This window comes from Salvelinus fontinalis, chromosome 13 (genome assembly GCF_029448725.1).
Source record: "Salvelinus fontinalis isolate EN_2023a chromosome 13, ASM2944872v1, whole genome shotgun sequence".
Lineage (NCBI taxonomy): Eukaryota > Metazoa > Chordata > Actinopteri > Salmoniformes > Salmonidae > Salvelinus > Salvelinus fontinalis.
Window position 1 is genome coordinate 45,444,373 of NC_074677.1, and position 18,483 is coordinate 45,462,855.

Here is an 18,483-nt window from a genome sequence, read left to right on the forward strand (position 1 = left end):
TTACGCACACCTGTGCCTCATTGGACCCACCTGAACTCTATCATTATTTGATTGCCTCCCCTTTATCTGTCTCTTTGTTCCCTGTGTCAACAATGATGCCGCTACTTTGTCCCCTGTCCTGTTTCATGTCCATTATTTATTAAATGTTCTCCCTGTACCTGCTTCTTGTCTCCAGCGTCGATCCTCACAGAATGCTGACACCACAATTGGAAGCATCAGGGAGGCTTGGGGTTTTGTTGGTGATGTCGGATCCGGGTGCCGTTCTCGATGGAACAGGGGGTGCCTCAGCTAGCTCTTCGGACTTCCACGCCCCTTCTGGCTTGAGAGGCTTTTCTTGCCCCGGTGGGCTCGGCAGGCGCCCACCCCACGTCATGCTTCAGCTGGCCATCAGCCTCCCACGCCTCTGCCGGAACGTCAGGCTCCCACGTCTCAGCGGGTTCATAAGGCTCCCACGCCTCAGCCGGTACGTCAGGCTCCCACGCCTCAGCCGGAACGTCAGGCTCCCACGTCTCAGCGGGTTCGTAAGGCTCCCACGCCTCAGCCGGTACATCAGGCTCCCACGCCTCAGCCGGTACATCAGGCTCCCACGCCTCGGCCGGTACGTCAGGCTCCCACGTCTCAGCGGCTTCGTCAGGCTCCCACGCCTCGGCCGGCCTGTCAGGCTCGCCCAGGTGGAATTCCGGGTGGCGCCCCTAGAGGAGGGGGGGGGGGGGGGGGGTACTGTCACGCCTGCTCCCGCACCAGACTGCCTATCATTACGCACACATGCGCCTCATTGGACCCACTTGAACTCTATCGTTATTTGATTGCCTCCCCTTTATCTGTCTGTTTGTTCCCTGTGTCAGCATTGATGTTGTTACTTTGTCCCCTCCAGGCACTATTCCTGTCCTGTTTTATGTCCATTATTTATTAAATGTTCTCCCGATCTCCAGCGTCGAGCCTGGCAAAATAAATATTGCAGTCAGATTGTAGTATAACTGCAGTTCAGCAATTACTGTGTCCAAAATACCACAGTCGAGTGCAGTTTCAAACATTGCAATTATCCCCAGTAATTTTTTAAATATATATATGTATTTTTTTCCCACGCACTGCTACTGGACATGGTACAGGTGTCCTTTTTTAAGCCCATAACCATGCGCGTGAGGTGAATTCCTTTTGTTTCAAAGTAGATGTAATAGTTTTGATGTCTTCACATATTTCTACAATGTAGAAAATAGTAAAAATAAAGAAACCCTTGAATGAGTAAGTGTGTCTAAACTTTTGACTGGTACTGTTGCTAGATGTAGAAGGCCTAATGTTAACTAGCCAATGTTGCCACAGGTGGACTCCACTCAAGTTGTAGAAACATCTCAAGGATGATCAACGGAAACAGGATGCACCTGAGCTCAATTTCGAGTCTCATAGCAAAGGGTGTGAATACTTATGTAAATAAGGTATTTCTGCTTCTTATTTGTAATAAATCAGCAAAAATGTCTAAAAAACAGTTTTTGCTTTGTCATTATGGTGTTTTGTGTGTGGATTGATGAGGAAAAAATGTTTTCATCCATTTTAGAATAGGGCTGTAACTTAACAAAATATTGAAAAAAGTCAAGGGATCTGAATACTTTCCGAATGCACTGTTATATTCTGAAACTGGTATGTATCGGCATGTACTGACATAGCAATAAGAACCTATGACATGTTAAAAATACATCAACTGAACTCTAACCGGTTACAAGTACCCTTATGTGGTCAAAGACGAACTAACACATGATTGGGAAGTCCAGGGTGGAGGCTTGTCCTTGTAGCAAGGGCCCAGTGGTTAGTTGTGTTGAGGTGGTGCAGAGTCCTTTTGATCTGTTGTCTCTGCACCCGTGTGAACTGAAGCAGAGACTGTCTTGGGGGTTAAGGCGCCCGTGGGAACAGGATGCACCTGAGCTCAATTTCGATTCTCAGAGCAAAGGGTCTGAATACTTTTATGTAAATGTGATATCTGTTTTTTATTTGTAATATTTTTTTAAATCTAAAAACCTGTTTTCGCTTTGTCATTATGGGGTATTGTGTGTAGACTAATGAGGGGAACATTTTTTTTTAATCAATTTTAGAATAAAGCTGTAACGTAACAAAATATGGAAAAGGTCAAGGGATCTGACTACTTTCCAAATGCACTGTATATCATGGTAGCAAGGCATATTGTAACGGCCGTCTTTCGGTGAGTGAGTAGACCAAGGCGCAGCGGGTGATGAATACATAATGTTTTATTGACAAGACGGAAAAACACGAAACGAAATACACTTGAATGATTAACAAAATAACAAAACGAACTAGACAGACCTAAACTATGAACTTACATGAAACGAGGAACACATAAACAGGAACGACCGACCGAACGAACTAGACGAGACAGTACCGTGTGGTGCAAAATACACAGACACAGCGACAATCACCCACAAACAAACAGTGAGAACAACCTACCTTAATATGACTCTCAATTAGAGGAAGACGCAAAACACCTGCCTCTAATCAAGAGCCATACCAGGCAACCCAAAACCAACATAGAAACGGAAAACATAGACTGCCCACCCAAAACTCACGCCCTGACCATCACACACATACAAAACAACAGAAAACAGGTCAGGAACGTGACACATATGAACTAACAGGGAATACCCTCACGAAAAAATATTTCAGTCAGAGTGTAGTATAACTACAGTTCAGCAATTCTGCGTCCAAAATACCACAGTCGAGTGCAGTTACTGCACTTGTACTGCAGTTTCAAAACGGCAATCTTTTTTTTGTAAGGGTAGAACAAACAAAGCAATTATCCCCAGTGATTTTTTTTTTTTTTTGGACATGGTACATGTGTCTTCTTTTTTTCAATCCCTTAATCGTGTGTGTGAGGTGAATACTTTTGTTTCAAAGTAGATTTGTTAAGACTATCAACAATCACGCAATTGCACCCTGCTCACAAATCCTGTGACCAGTTATTTCAAAAAACACCTCCCTCAACCGGGAAAAGGCTACAAGGACAAGCCTGATGCCCAAGCCGAGTTCATATAAGAATGTATTAAAATTAGGTTAAGGTTAGGGTAAGTGCTAGGGTTAGGATTAAGGTAAAGAGTGATTTTTACGTGTTTGGTAGTCAATTTAAGTGTAAACTGTGTCCATAGTCTTTCCCCTTCACCAACTCTCCCCTTCACCAACCACCATTGATTGAGACTCTTTTGATTGAGACTATTTTCTTTTTCCCTCTCTTCTTTTTCCCTCTTTTCACACCACTTCGATGCCGATGTGACTTTTTCGTAGGTTGGGGTAATTAATGTAGCAGGTTAAGGGTAGGAAACGGGTTAGGGTTAGCGAAAATGCAGTAACCTGCTACGAAAATCACTTTGATTCGAAGTTGCGTGAAGTGTGCCATCTTTGATTAGGTCATGGGATGGGAGGGTCGGTTTTTAGTGTCCAGCAGATGGCGCCAAATCCACAGAAAATGAGGGTCGCTACCATGACAACCACTCTAGCTACAATACGGTGCAGTTTGTTGTTGGATTTGAATCAGTGAAGCAGCTTTTGTCCACCAAAATGGAACCACTGCCAGCTTCATTTTACGGGGACATGTATAAAAGAAACCCAGTAATATCAGCGTTTGATGGAGACATAAAAATATTTATGTCATTTATGAAACGAATTAGTACTTTGCCAACCTACGACCACAACTCCTACGCAAGAGGGTGAGACATTTCCTGGCTGTATCCAAATCAAGTGTCACGTTAGCTAACGGCTATCTTATTCTTGTTTGAAAAGTAGGCCTAACGTTAGCTAGCTAGCTAGCAGTAACTTCAGTTTACGTGCAAGCTAGCAGCCTGATGTGTGAATTTCTTCAGCCAGAAGAGGACTGGCCACACCCCAGAGTCTGGTTCCTCTCTAGGTTTCTTTCTAGGTTCTGGCCTTTCTAGGGAGTTTTTCCAAGCCACGGTGCTTCTACATCTGCATTGCTTGCTGTTTGTGGTTTTAGGCTGGGTTTCTGTATAGCACTTTGTGACATCAGCTGATGTAAAAAGGGTTTAATAAATATATTTGATTAGATTTTTTCCCTCCAATGTATGTAGTGCCAAAACTCTGTTTGAAATATGGAACAAGTATAAACCTCGACTACCAACCAACTACTATGAAGAACAGATGGTGGAAATGGCAGATTTTCTTTTTGGCATCAAGGTTTGTTTGTATTCCTTTCTTCTCTCTCACACACACACACACACACACACACACACACACACACACACACACACACACACACACACACACACACACACACACACACACACACAGAGCTACATATATTTGACTTGACCACAAGGATTCCCCGCCACACCCAATCCGTTGTATTACTTTCTTCTCTGTTAGTTCAAGCTCAGTTTTTCTCTCTCCAGTTATACAGGCTGGGTCTATGGCAGGGCTACTGTCGCTACCTGCAGCAGTTCAGCACTGTGACCATAGAGGACATTAGGGATGTTGACCACTTCAAGTCCTCCTTCTTCCCCAAGGGGTTCGACACAGACCAAGCCAAGCTGACGGTGAGGACAGTATATGTGTGTGTGTGCTTATGTGTGTTCTCGTGTGTGTGTGTATGTTTGTGTCTGTGGATCTGTGTTCAGAATGAAACAAAGCCGACGAGAACACACCTCACACAATGGGCTTGCCGTTTATGTTGTCGTTTTTGTGACTGTCTCTACCCTCCACCTCTCTGTGTGCCTTACCTGTGGCCTGTGTGGCTGTTAGTTCCGGGCTCTGCAGGGCTGCTGCCTATGTGCCTTCCAGCTGGAGAGGGAAAGAGGGAGCCAGCCCACCCAGAAGGGGGTCCAGAGACTCCTCAGCATCCTGGGGTTTGTCAGGATCATGATGCAGGCCGTGCTTCCCCACGAACATCTCTGCTGGCTTCTTTACAATGGTACAGTAATACAGTAGCAATTACAGTGGTATAAGCAGTACGTTGGCTGAATTGATGTCTGAAGTTGTCAGTTGTGGTTCAGTGTTCTCTGTCTGTCTGTCTGTCTCTGTCTTTCTATCACTCAATTTTTTTTCAATTCAATTACATTTGCTTTATTGGCATGACGTAACAATGTACATATTGCCAAAGCTTATTTTGGATATTTACAATATAAAAATGAGAATCAAAATTGTCAACGGGACAACAGTAACAATAACCAAGTGTCAAAATAACCATACATTCAACAATAACAATAAGCATACAGTAGAGTACATGTGCAGGTTGATTGGTCTGTCAGACACTGTCCCTCAACTTATGGCAGGTAGCAATGCAGCACGCTGCCAACCCACAGCTCTCTGCGTCCTCCCCCAACAGGACCGGTAGCCTACTGTCATCAGAGAGGTCTTTGAAATTTGGGGAAATGACACTCATTGTTTTATATATTTTTTACATTTTGTCAGGAAATGCAGCTCCGTCTCAGGTTCTACTGTGGTGCAGTGGTTGCACAGCCTTTCCTCTACAGGGAGCCAGGTTTTCCTGTGTCTACCCTTCTCAATGGCAAGGCTGTGCTCACTGAGCATGTACTGTGTTGTAATTTGGTTTATCCTGATTGATTGGATGTTCTGGTCCTGAGGCTTCCGTGTGTTGGTAGAACAGGTGTGTGAACTCAGCCCCAGGACCAGCTGGATGAGGGGACTCTTTTCTTTGCTCAGCTTTTGGCATTACAGGGCTTGGTAATGATATGAGAGGGGGTCACTGTATTTTAAATGTTTCCAAAACTTAATTGCTCTTTTTTGAGTTTTTTATTATTGGTGGATATTGGCCTAATTCTGCCCTGCATGCATGCATCACTCTCTCTCTCTCTCTCTTCAGGTTCACTCCATATCTACAACATCTGTAGATACCTGATGTCCATGAGTCGCGCTGCACAGGTACACAATCCAACAATTGCATTTATTTCCATGGTTCATGTGATTGTTGCTAAATGCGTATGTTGTCCCTTCCTCCCCTCCAGGCTATGGAGTTCCTTCTGTGGGCCTGTATCTGTCTGGAGACCTCCATCCCCCTGATGACTGCCAGGTTCCTGGCCTGGAGGGCAACTCTGTACTGTGCTGTGTGCCAGTGCTACTACGACAGCCAAGCCAATGTTCAGGCAGAGGTGTTTGCACGACGAGCCCTGGGTAAAGTCTGTGAGCTGGGCAAGCTGGAAGAGATGAGTGGTCTACCTGCCACCACTGAGACTCAGAGAGCATACAAAGTGGCCACCATTAAGGTATGGGACAGGTTGATTCAAAACATTGCACGTTTTGTGCAGTGTCTACCTACATACAGGTCCAAAAGGCATGATGCACTGTCTTTAGTAGGGATGTGACAAATGTAAAAAGAAATTGGGGGGGGGGGGGGGGGGTTCATCTTGACCTATAGTAACTAATGGGGAGATTTTACCTCATGGCCTTAATTGCAAAGACACACAAACTATGCCATGAAGACCAGATAAAGAGGATTAAATAAAATGACTAGTACCCAGGCATGAATTACTATAATATACAGTGGATTCGGAAAGTATTCAGACCCCTTGACTTTTTCCACATTTTGTTAAGTTACAGCCTTATTCTAAAATTGATTAAATAAAACATTTTCCTCATCATTCTACACACAATACCCCATAATTATAAAACAAAAACTGGTTTAGAAATTTTTGCAAATGTGTTACAAATAAAAAACTTATCACATTTACATAAGGATTCAGACCCTTTACTCAGTACTTTATTGAAGCACCTTTGGCAGTGATTACAGCCTCGAACTCTTCTTAGGTATGATGCTACAAGCTTGGCACATCTGTATTTGGGGAGTTTCTCCCATTCTCTGCAGATCCTCTCAAGCTCTGTCAGGCTGGATGGGGAGCGTCGCTGCACAGCTATTTTCAGGTCTCCAGAGATGTTAGATCGGGTTCAAGTCTGGGCTCTGGCTGGGCCACTCAAGGACATTCAGAGACTTGTCCCAAAGCCACTCCTGTGCTGTCATTGCTGTGTGCCTAGGGTCGTTGTCCTGTTGGAAAGTGAACCTACGCCCCAGTCTGAGGTCCTGAGCGCTCTGGAGCAGGTTTTCATCAAGGATCTCTCTCGTTTATCTTTTTCTCAATCCTGACTAGTCTCCCAGTCCCTTCCACTGAAAAACATCCCTGCAGCATGAAGCTGCCACCACCATGGTTCAGCGTAGGGATTGGGCCTGCCAGGTGTCCTCCAGACGTGACACTTGGCATTCAGGCCAAAGAGTTCAATCTTGGTTTCATCAGATCAGAGAATCTTGTTTCTCATGGTCTGAGAGTCCTTTAGGTTCCTTTTGGCAAACTCCAAACGGGGTCATGCGCCTTTTTCTGAGGAGTGGCTTCCGTCTGGCCACTCTACCATAAAGGCTTGATTGGTGGAGTGCTGCAGAGATGGTTGTTCTTCTGGAAGGTTCTCCCATCTTCACAGAGGAACTCTAGAGCTCTATCTGAGTGACCATCTGGTTCTTGGTCACCTCCCCAACCCTTCTCTTCCGATTGCTCAGTTTGGCCGGGCGGCCAGCTCTAGGAAGAGTCTTGGTGGTTCAAAACTTCTTCCATTTAAGAATGATGGAGGTCACTGTGTTCTTGGGGACCTTCAATGCTGCGGAAGTGTTTTGGTATCCTTCCCTAGATCTATGCCTCGACACAATCCTGTCTTGGAGCTCTATGGACAAATCCTTCGACCTCATGTCTTGGTTTTTGCTCTGACATGGACAGATGTGTGCCTTTGCAAATCATGTCCAATCAATTAAATGTACCACAAGGGGAGTCCAATCAAGTTGTAGAAACATCTCTTGGATGATCAACAGAAACAGGATGCACCTGAACTCAATTTCGAGTCTCATAGCAAAGGGTCTGAATACTTATGTCAATAAGGTATTTCTGTTTTTTATTTGTAATACATTTGCAATCATTTCTATAAACCTGTTTTCGATTTGTCATTATGGAGTATTATGTGTAGATTGATGAGGGAGAAAAATATTTTAATCAATTTTAGAATAAGGCTGTAACTTAACAAAATTTGGAAAATGTCAAGGGGTCTGAATACTTTCCGAATGCGCTGTATACTCTGAAACTGGTATGTATCGGCATGTACTGACATAGCAATAAGAACCTATCTGTAGTCTCTGCACCCGTGTGAACTGAAGGAGAGATTGTGTTGGGTGTTAAGGCGTCCGCATGCTTCCCAGCCGAAAGTGGTCTAGAAGAGTTTGTTCATATATTATGACGACATTTTGTGCCGTTTTGTTCGTTTCGGACTTTGGCAATGTTCCCTCTAAACTGCCGTGCAGACTGCCTCACAGAGGAAATATGAGCCTGCGCAGATAAGCGCAGGCTGTTTTAGAATAAGTCAAGGTGTCTGAATACTTTACAAATGCACTGGACTATAACCACTTGAATGGTATTTTATTCTACTCACCTACAGCTAGCAACCATGGTGTTTAAACGGTCGGTGTATGAACCCAGGAGGAAACCTAAAGGCCTCTTCAGACACAAGCAGAAGAGTAACCTCAAGGAGATTCAGAGCGTAAGTACGGCTATTGTATCAATCCTTCAAAATCCTGCTTTATCCAGGTATTATGAAAACTGCATAGTACTCCAATTCTGACTCGTGTATTTCTCTCTCTCTCTCTTAGTTCAATTTCAGTGGGCTTTATTGGCATGTGAAACATATGTTACATTTCCAAAGCAAGTGAAATAGATAATAAACAAAAGTGAAATAATATATGAACAGTAAACATTACACTCACAAACTAGTGTCTATATACATTTACATTTAAGTCATTTAGCAGACGCTCTTATCCAGAGCGACTTACAAATTGGAAAGTTCATACATATTCATCCTGGTCCCCCCGTGGGAATTGAACCCTGGTCCCCCCATGGGAATTGAACCCACAACCCTGGCGTTGCAAGCGCCATGCTCTTCCAACTGAGCCACACGGGACCACAATGTTGTACTGATGTGCAAATAGTTCAAGTACAACAGGGAAAATAAATAAACATAAATATGGGTTGTATTTACAATGGTGTTTGTTCTTCACTGGTTGCCCTTTTCTTGTGGCAACAGGTCACAAATCTTGCTGCTGTGATGGAACACTGTGGTATTTCACCCAATAGATATGGGAGTTGATAAAAATTGGATTTGTTTTCAAATTCTTTGGATCTGTGTAATCTGAGGGAAATATGTGTATCTAATATGGTCATACATTTGGCAGGAGGTTAGGAAGTGCAGCTCAGTTTCCACCTCATTTTGTGGGCAGTGAGCACATAGCATGTCTTCTCTTGAGAGCCAGGTCTGCCTTCGGCGGCCTTTCTCAATAGCAAGGCTATGCTCACTGAGTCTGTACATAGTCAAAGCTTTCCTTAAGTTTGGGTCAGTCGCGGTGGGCAGGTATTCTGCCACTGTGTACTCTGTTTAGGGCCAGATAGCATTCTTTGTCTGGACTCTTACATAGATGGGACGCTTCACGGCAGACTGGAACCACTTTAACTATTTTATTTATTTATTTTTTATTTAACCAGGTAGGCTAGTTGAGAACAAGTTCTCATTTACAACTGCGACCTGTCCAAGAATAAAGCAAAGCATTTCGACACACAACAACACAGAGTTACACATGGACTAAACAAACATACAGTCAATAATACAGTATAAAAAAGTATATTTACAGTGTGTGCAAATGAGGTAAGATAAGGGAGGTAAGGCAATAAATAGGCCATGGTGGCGAAGTAATTACAATATACCAATTAAACACTGGAGTGATTGATGTGCAGAAGATGAATGTGCAAGTAGAGATACTGGGGTGCAAAGGAGCAAGATAAATAAATACAGTATGGGGATGAGGTAGTTGGATGGGCTATTTACAGGTGCAGTGATCTGTACTAAGTAAGACGTCCTGTGTCTTTTCCGTTTTGTTTGTAGCTAGCTACAGCTTGTTTGGCCTGTTGTGTCAAGCCACTCCAGTTCACAGTGACGGTGTGCAGAAAGTAGTCCACTCCAACTTTTCCCCACTGATCTTTGTTGATAGAACCTGCTAAATTCAGGGCAGCAATGTTGTTGAGAGCAGTAGCAACACTTTTGCAGTTCTTAATGGTTAACGTTATATCTTTTCAAAAAAGCAGAGTTAGAAAGGATTATCTACACATACTGAGCAGCTCATACTATAGACAGAAGCTTGCTACATGGCAGACCCATCCGAACTCATCTCTTAGCATGTCCAGCCCATCCATTATCTCAGCTAATCATGCCTAGCAGGAATGTTCATGTCTTTTTCTGTGGCTAAATCAACTAGGCTCGTAATTTAACAATTTTATTTGTATTTACAGATGGCATAACATTTTGTTATTAAGGCACATGAAAGTTCACATCTTCCAGAAGGCATTTCTGCCAAAAATGGCATTTTGATGAAGATTTTTTTTCTCTCATTCAAATCACTTTCCTGTGAAGTACAGATGTACGACATATGCCTAGCTTCTTGAAACGGTTCACATATAATTCCTTCTTGCATATATCTATGCTCTCTCCTCCTTTTACCATTTCCCTTCGCTTGTGGACATCAGTGCACAAGACATCAGCTGTCCGTGACCAGACGAAAAACCTTTCCAAACCTTCATATGCTAACCGCTTCACACAGCCTACATCATTGTCACGTCATAGTCAACATAGCTACTAGAACTAACACATTAGTAAACCCGCTACAATCATGCAGTACAGTGTAGTGAGCAGCAATCAGTTTAGCAGTTACACCGGCGACCCCGGTGGCAATAAATTAATAAAACCAAAAGCTTACCTTGACTTGGAAGAGTTCCGGTGTTGGATAGCCATAGACAGCTAGCTAACATAGTATCCCTCTCTGTTTGAGCCCGGTGTTTGAGTATCCTAAACTAGCTAGCTGCATTTGACACTAGCTAAGTAAGTGGAAGTGAAAGTGAAAAAAATGTACTACAAAAAATACTCTTGCTTCTCTAATTTTGGAATAAATTAATTTGTATAAAACTTTTAAACTATTGTCTTTCTCTTTCTTTGAGTCAACTACTCAGCACATTTTATGCAGTGCTAGCTAGCTGTAGCGTATGCTTTCAGTACTAGATTCATTCTCTGTTCTTTTGATTGGGTGGACAACATGTCAGTTTATGCTGCAAGAGCTCTGATAGGTTGGAGGACGTCCTCCGGAAGTTGTCATAATTACTGTGTAGGTCTATGGAAGGGGATGAGAACAAAGAACCTCCTAGGCTTAGTATTGAAGTTAATGTACCCGGAGGAGGACAGGAGCTAGCTGTCCTCTAGCTACACATGGTTCTACCCTACAGAGTGCTGTTGAGGCTACTGTAGACCTTCAATGCAAAACAGTGTGTTTCAATCAATTATTTGGTGAAGTGAATATATTTTGTATAGTTTTATCTAAAATGTTAGTTTTTTTAAAGGTTTCGCTATTTACTATTTCTACTTAGGGCCAGATAACATTCCAATTTGCTTCGTTTTTTGGTTGATTCTTTCCAGTGTGTCAAATAGTTCTCTTTGCTTTGGTTGGGTCTAATTGTGTTGCTGTCCTGGGGCTCTTTGGGGTCTGTTTGTGTTTGTGGTGGAATGTGTGGGCATCACTTCCTTTTAGGTGGTTATAGAAGTTATTTTCAAGCTATTTTCTGGATTTTGATAACTATAGTCCTAATATCTCATTCTCGCTTTATCTTTCTCGCTCTCTGTTTCTCTCTCTCTCCCCCTTCACTCGCTCCTCTAGATGCCGTGGCCTCGAACCCCTACAGAGCGACTGTTGATGGAGCTGTTTGAGGGGAACGCTGCCCAGTTCCTGGCGATAGTGGAAGCGCTGTGGGACACCTCCCGCCGTCCACTACAGACTGGCATGCCTGAGGAGCCAGAGATACAGGAGGTCTCCCTAGAACTCATGTCTGCAGGCATCAGTATACTGTCTGGTTAGTATTGTACTTACATTACATTCGGCAAGTATTCAGACCTCTTGATGTTTTCCACATTTTGTTATGTTACAGCCTTATTCCAAAATGGATTAAATAAAAAAAATATCCTCATCAATCAAAGCGCTAAGTATTTTTGACATTTTTGTAAATGTATATAAAAAAACAAAACATAAATAACTTATTTACATAAGTATTCAGACCTTTTGCTATGAGACTTGAAATTAAGCTCAGGTACATCCTGAGCTTTGATCATCCTTGAGATGTTTCTACAACTTGATTGTAGTCCCCCTGTGACAAATTCAATTGATTGGACATGATTTGGAAAGGAACACACCTGTCTATATAAGGTCCCACAGTTGACAGTGCATGTCAGAGCAAAAACCAAAACATGAGGTCGAAGGAATTGTCCATAGAGCTCTGAGGCAGGATTGTGTTGATGCATAGATCTGGGGAAGGGTACCAAACATGTTTTGCAGCATTGAAGGTCCTCAGGAACACAGTGGCCTCCATCATTCTTAAATGGAAGTAGTCTGGAACCACCAAACTGAGGAATCGCGGGAAAAGGGCCTTGGTCAGGGAGGTGACCAAGAGCCCGATGTTCACTCTGACAGAGCTTGGGAGAACCTTCCAGAAAGACAACCATCTCTGTAGCACTCCACCAATCAGGCCTTTATGGTAGAGTGGTCAAAAGGTAGCCACTCCTCAGAAAAGGCACATGACAGCCCACTTGGAGTTTGCCAAAAGGCACCTAAAGACTCCCAGACCATGAGAAACAAGATTCTCTGGCCTAATGAAACGAAGATTGAACTCTTTGGCCTGAATACCAAGCATCACATCTGGAGGAAACCTGGCACCATCCCTACGGTGAAGCATGGTGGTGGCAGCATCATGCTGTTGGGATGTTTATCAGCGGCAGGGACTAGGAGACTAGTCCAGGATTGAGGCAAAGGATGAACGGAGCGAAGTACATAGAGATCCTTGATGAAAACCTGCTCCATAGCATTCAGGTCCTCAGACTGGGGCAAAGGTTCACCTTCCACAGCCATGACAACGAAGGTGTGGCTTCGTGACAAGTCTCTCAATGTCCTTGAGTGGCCCAGCCAGAACTTTAACCCGATTAAACATCTCTGGAAAGACCTGAAAATAGCTGTGCAGCGATGCTCCCCATCCATTTTTAATACATTTGCAAACATATCTAAAAACCTGTTTTTTGCTTTGTCATTATGGGTTATTGTGTGTAGATTGAGTGGAATAAGCCTGTAACGTAAGATTTTTTTTTTTTTAAGGGGTCTGAATACTTTCCGAATGCACTGTATATAACCGTTATCCCGGTTAGTATCATTGAGATTTAGAATCTATTTCGCAAGATAGATCCTTTAGCCCACACACTCATAGGCTAGCTTCATTGGACTACACTTCAGTAGTCTCACAGTGGCTGTTGGACAAGACTACCATTGATTAGACTGATTGAGATTGATGCTGTTTCCCTTCATTGTATGTTTAGGAATTGGAGGGTCCACTGAGCGAGCCAGGGATGACAGTCTCCCCACCTGTTTAAACGCAGTGACAGCCAACTTTACTCTGACGGACATGGCGGCTGCTGGTGAGAACTTTGGAGAACTCTGTCTTTCCATATTAGCTAGTATGGTGCTCAAGGTGAAGTTTACCCTAAAACCAAAATTGGCCACTTTTCCTAATGTTACACTGTCTGTTGGTGTATAACAACATGATCAGTCCACCCCTTCAAGCTATCGCCCATCAAGCTTGTTTGTGTCTGAACAGGTAGCGAAACCCCAAGTTGGTTCATCAATAAACAAATTACATTGATAAAGTTCACCAAATGATTATCCAACTCTGTGGTATTCTCAAGTATTACAAGGAAACATGACAATATTTTAAGTTTATTTTCAAAATAATTTTTTTGCCTTTTTCTCCCCAATTTAATCATATCCAATTGGTAGTTACAGTCTTGTCCCATTGCTGCAACTCCTGTACGGACTCGGGAGAGGCGAAGGTCGAGCGTCCTCTGAAACACGACCCAGCCAAGCCACACTGCTTCTTGACACAATGCCCGCTTAACCCGGAAGCCAGACGCACCAATGTGTCGCAGGAAACACTGTACAGCTGGCAACTGTGTCAGCATGCGTGTGCCCGGCCCACCACATAAGTCGCTAGAGCACGATGGGACAAGGACTTTCCGGCCGGCCAAACCCTCCCCTAATCTGGACGATGCTGGGCCAATTGTGCGTCGCCCCATGAGTCTCTGTCGGATGTGACAGAGCCTGGACTCTAACCAGGATCTCTTGTGGCACAGCTAGCACTGTGATGCAGTGCCTTAGACCACTGCGCCACTCGGGAGGCCGAAACAGCCAATTTAAAAACGATTGAACTATGTTGAGCAATTGAACTTGTGATTAGTGTGATTGCGAAACAACACACTACTATTTGTCATACTTCAATTGCTTATTATTGTTATTATTCCCACCACTACTTCTACAGCTTTTATGCAAAATATACCATTTTAACTTTATAACGTGCAGAGAGGTTTAACTTGAGTTGCTTACATTTACATTTTTGATACTCATCATACATTTTGAAATATAATCAGTTGAATATTCTAATTTTAACATGGAGGTCTACGGTGACCAAAAGATGCAACTACGACTAATCACAAGCACACAACTACTGACCAGATCTACTGACCACACAACTACTGACCACAACTACACAACCACTGACCACAACCACACAACTACTGACCTTAAGTACTGACCACAAACACACAACTACTGTCCACATCCACACAACTACTGATCACACAACCACTGACCACAAAACTACTAACCTCAACTACTGACCACAACCATACAACTACTGACCACAACCACACAACTACTGACCACAACCACACAATTTACCACAACTACTGACCACAACTACACAACTTCTGACCACATCCACACAACTACTGATCACAGAACTACTGACCACAACCATACAACTACTGATCACAGAACTACTGACCACAACCATACAACTACTGACTATAACCAATGACCACAAGCACACAACTACTGACCATAACCAATGACCACAAGCACACAACTACTGACCATAACCAATGACCACAACCACACCACTACCGATCACACAACTATTTAACCACACAACTACTGACCACAAATACTGACCACAACTACACAACTACTGACGACAACCACACAACTACTGACCATAACCAATGACCACAACCACACAACTACTGACCATAACCAATGACCACAACCACTGACCATAACTAATGACCACAACCACACAACTACTGACCACAACTACTGATCACACAACTATTTAACCACAACCACACAACTACTGACCATAACCAATGACCACAACCACACAACTACTGACCCCAGCTACTGACCACAACCGCACCACTACTGATAACACAACTATTTAACCACACAACTACTGACCACAACTACTCACCACAACCGCACAACTACTGACCACAACTACTGACCATGACCAATGACCACAGCCACACAACTACTGACCATAACCAATGACCACACCACACAACTACTGACCATAACCAATGACCACAACCACACAACTACTGACCACAACTACTGGCCACAACCGCACCACTACTGATCACACAACTACGGACCACAACTACGGACCACAACTACGGACCACAACTACTCACCACATCCATACTGTAAGTCCCAAAGAACCTGCAAAACAACCATACAACTACTGACCACAACCACTCACCACAACCATACTGTAAGTCCCAAAGAACCTGCAAAACAAACTACTGACCACAACAACTTATGACCACAACTACCGACCATAACTACTGACCACAACAACTACTGACAACTTCTAACCACAACTGCTGACCACAATAACTGCTGACTACAACTACTCGCCACAAAACTACTAACCACAAAATCTACTAACCACAAGAACTGACCACAACTACTCACCACAATATCTTCTGACCACAATCACACAACAACTACTGACCATACAACTACTGCCCATAATACTACTGAACCACACAACTACTGACCACAACCACTGACCACAACTGGGCTACTGACCACACAACTACTTTCTTATGTCTATAGGTCTTTTTACACAAGCTAACTAGCTTCGATCTTTCAATCAAATCTAGAAATATAGCTAGATTACTAGCAAGAAAAAAAACTATGTTTTCACTGTGGGACAATGTAAAAACACCATTTCACCCGGTGCTGTCTAAATTCACCTTTTTAGACTGCCACACTCAAGGCTCCATGGCTTAATGGTAATTACAATGGCTTCCACCCTTACACCAGCGTTCAAATCCTGCCGGCCTTCCAATTCATCCCAAAGATGTTCGATGGGGTTGAGGTCAGGACTTAACTGTGCCAGCCAGTTAAGTTCTTCCACACCATTCTCAACAAACCATTTCTGTATGGACCTTGCTTTGTGCACGGGGGCATTGTCATGCTGAAACAGGAAGGGCCTTCCCTAAACTGGTGCCACAAGGTTGTAAGCACAGAATTGTCTAGAATGTAATTGTATGCTGTAGCGTTAAGATTTATCTTCACTGGAACTAAGGGGCCTAGCCTGAACCATGAAAAACAGCCCCAGACCATTATTCCTCCTCCACAAAACTTTACAGTTGGCACTATGCATTTGGGCAGGTAGCATTCTCCTGGCATCCGCCAAACCCAGATTTGTTCGTCGGGCTGCCAAATGGTGAAGTGTGATTCATCACTCCAGAGAACGCATTTCCACTGCTCCAGAGTCCAATGGCGGCGAGTTTACACCACTCCAGCCAACACTTGGCATTGCGCATGGTGATCTTAGGCTTGTGTGTGGCTGCTCGGCCATGGAAACCCACTTCATGAAGCTCCTGATGAACAGTTATTGTGCTGACGTTGCTTCCAGAGACAGTTTTGAACTCAGTAGTGAGTGTTGCAACCGAGGACAGACTATTTTTACGTGTTTCAGCACTCTGCGGTCCCGTTCTGCGAGCTTGTGTGGCCTACTACTTTGCGGCTGAGCCATTGTTGCTCCTAGACGTTTCCACTTCACAATAACCACACTTTCAGTTGACCGGTGCAGCTCTAGCAGGGCAGAAGTTTGACGAACTGACTTGTTGGAAAGGTGGCATCCTATGCAGTGCCACGTTGAAAGTCACTGAGCTCTTCAGTACAGGCCATTCTACTGCCAATGTTTGTCTATGGAGATTGCATGGCGGTGTGCTCGAATTTGTCAGCAACGGGTATGGCTGAAATAGCCGAATCCACAAACTTGATATGTGGTTGTGGTCATCAAAAATATAGGCCTATCCTATGTTAACTTTGTTAGGGACCATCAATAAAAAGTATTTCAGCCAGCCGAGCAAGCACACAAAGTATATTTTACACAAGACAGTTTTCTTAGCAAAACACTGCTTGTTTTGAAGCCTGAATTAGGATAGGGAATGACATCGCCAGTGCTATAGAGTTGCAGATTATTTAGCTAAATAGTGGCATGAAAACTATCATTGGGTGAAGATCAGCTACAGCAATTGACATGCGTTAGTTTTTCTGTTACCTGATAAACTATTGTGCTCTAGCAACTAAATTAAGCTTGCAGCAGCCTCCTATACTATTGCTCTGCAACTGCTAGACCGTGTTGAGCTGTGTGTGTTTGTTCCCAGTAGAGGGAGAGGGGGTAGCCACGCTTCTATAGCCGTCACAATGCGGTACACTTAAAAACTACTAGGAATTGAAGGCAATTTCCACCTAAATGTGGCTTCTAGCAAGATATCTAAAATATGTGAATGTTGTCAATAATGACATTTGGTGATGGTATTAGTGGGTTGATTTGAATACATATGAACAAATGATTTAATACTGGATAGATGTTTTTTACTGACTGTATGGATACCAGAACTTCCTGGAAGAAAGTGACGATGTTGTTGAGAGGACTATCCTGCTTTGCTTTGTACCCCCAGGGGAGAACAAGGTGTCTTTGGATGCAGCGGTGAAGTTTGTCAAGCTGCTGTTTCGATATGAGCAGTGGGACATGTTCTGTATCCTCTCTGACACACTGCAGCACACCATACTGCCTGTAAGTCACAACACACCTCTACTGGGACTGGTTTCATACAATTATGTCGTATCAGTTACATACACAGTTGACTGACTAAGCCATACGTGTTCTGGATCTAGATCTATGAGATCAGCATATACTGGGTTAAAACATTTGGGTCAGAAGAATCATTGTGTCCAGATAAATATGGTCCTACTGTAGTAACTACTGTAATGCTTGTGCAGTGAGAATGGCTAGATTCCAGTTATAATACACAGTTATAATGTACGACTTATGCGTGTGCGGACAGAGAATGGAGGGGAGGTCTTTCAGGAAGTCAGAGCTGGAGCTGAGGTTGCTGGACTCCATGGAGCGCCTCATGTCTACACAGAAGATCAGACTCAACACCAAGGACGACACTGTGTCTGGTACTGTAGCTGTCGATATTTCTGTCAACTAG

The 18,483-nt window shown here is 43.5% G+C and overlaps 1 protein-coding gene across 3 annotated transcripts in view; it reads left to right on the top strand.

Annotated features, from left to right (window-relative positions):
* The first annotated feature begins 3,503 nt into the window (after window positions 1-3,503).
* Window positions 3,504-18,483, top strand: part of cfap54 (cilia and flagella associated protein 54) — a 139,510-nt gene continuing 124,530 nt past the window's right edge. For all 3 annotated transcript variants that reach the window (XR_008761814.1, XM_055943019.1, XM_055943020.1), the window contains exons 1-11: window positions 3,504-3,707; window positions 4,086-4,191; window positions 4,407-4,550; window positions 4,756-4,924; window positions 5,837-5,895; window positions 5,979-6,236; window positions 8,440-8,541; window positions 11,750-11,942; window positions 13,450-13,548; window positions 17,947-18,062; window positions 18,334-18,451. Coding sequence is in view for 2 of the 3 variants with exons in the window: in XM_055943019.1 (XP_055798994.1) it covers window positions 3,559-3,707; window positions 4,086-4,191; window positions 4,407-4,550; window positions 4,756-4,924; window positions 5,837-5,895; window positions 5,979-6,236; window positions 8,440-8,541; window positions 11,750-11,942; window positions 13,450-13,548; window positions 17,947-18,062; window positions 18,334-18,451 (1,513 nt within the window). In the remaining variant the exon portion in view is untranslated. The remainder of the gene's footprint in view (window positions 3,708-4,085; window positions 4,192-4,406; window positions 4,551-4,755; window positions 4,925-5,836; window positions 5,896-5,978; window positions 6,237-8,439; window positions 8,542-11,749; window positions 11,943-13,449; window positions 13,549-17,946; window positions 18,063-18,333; window positions 18,452-18,483) is intronic.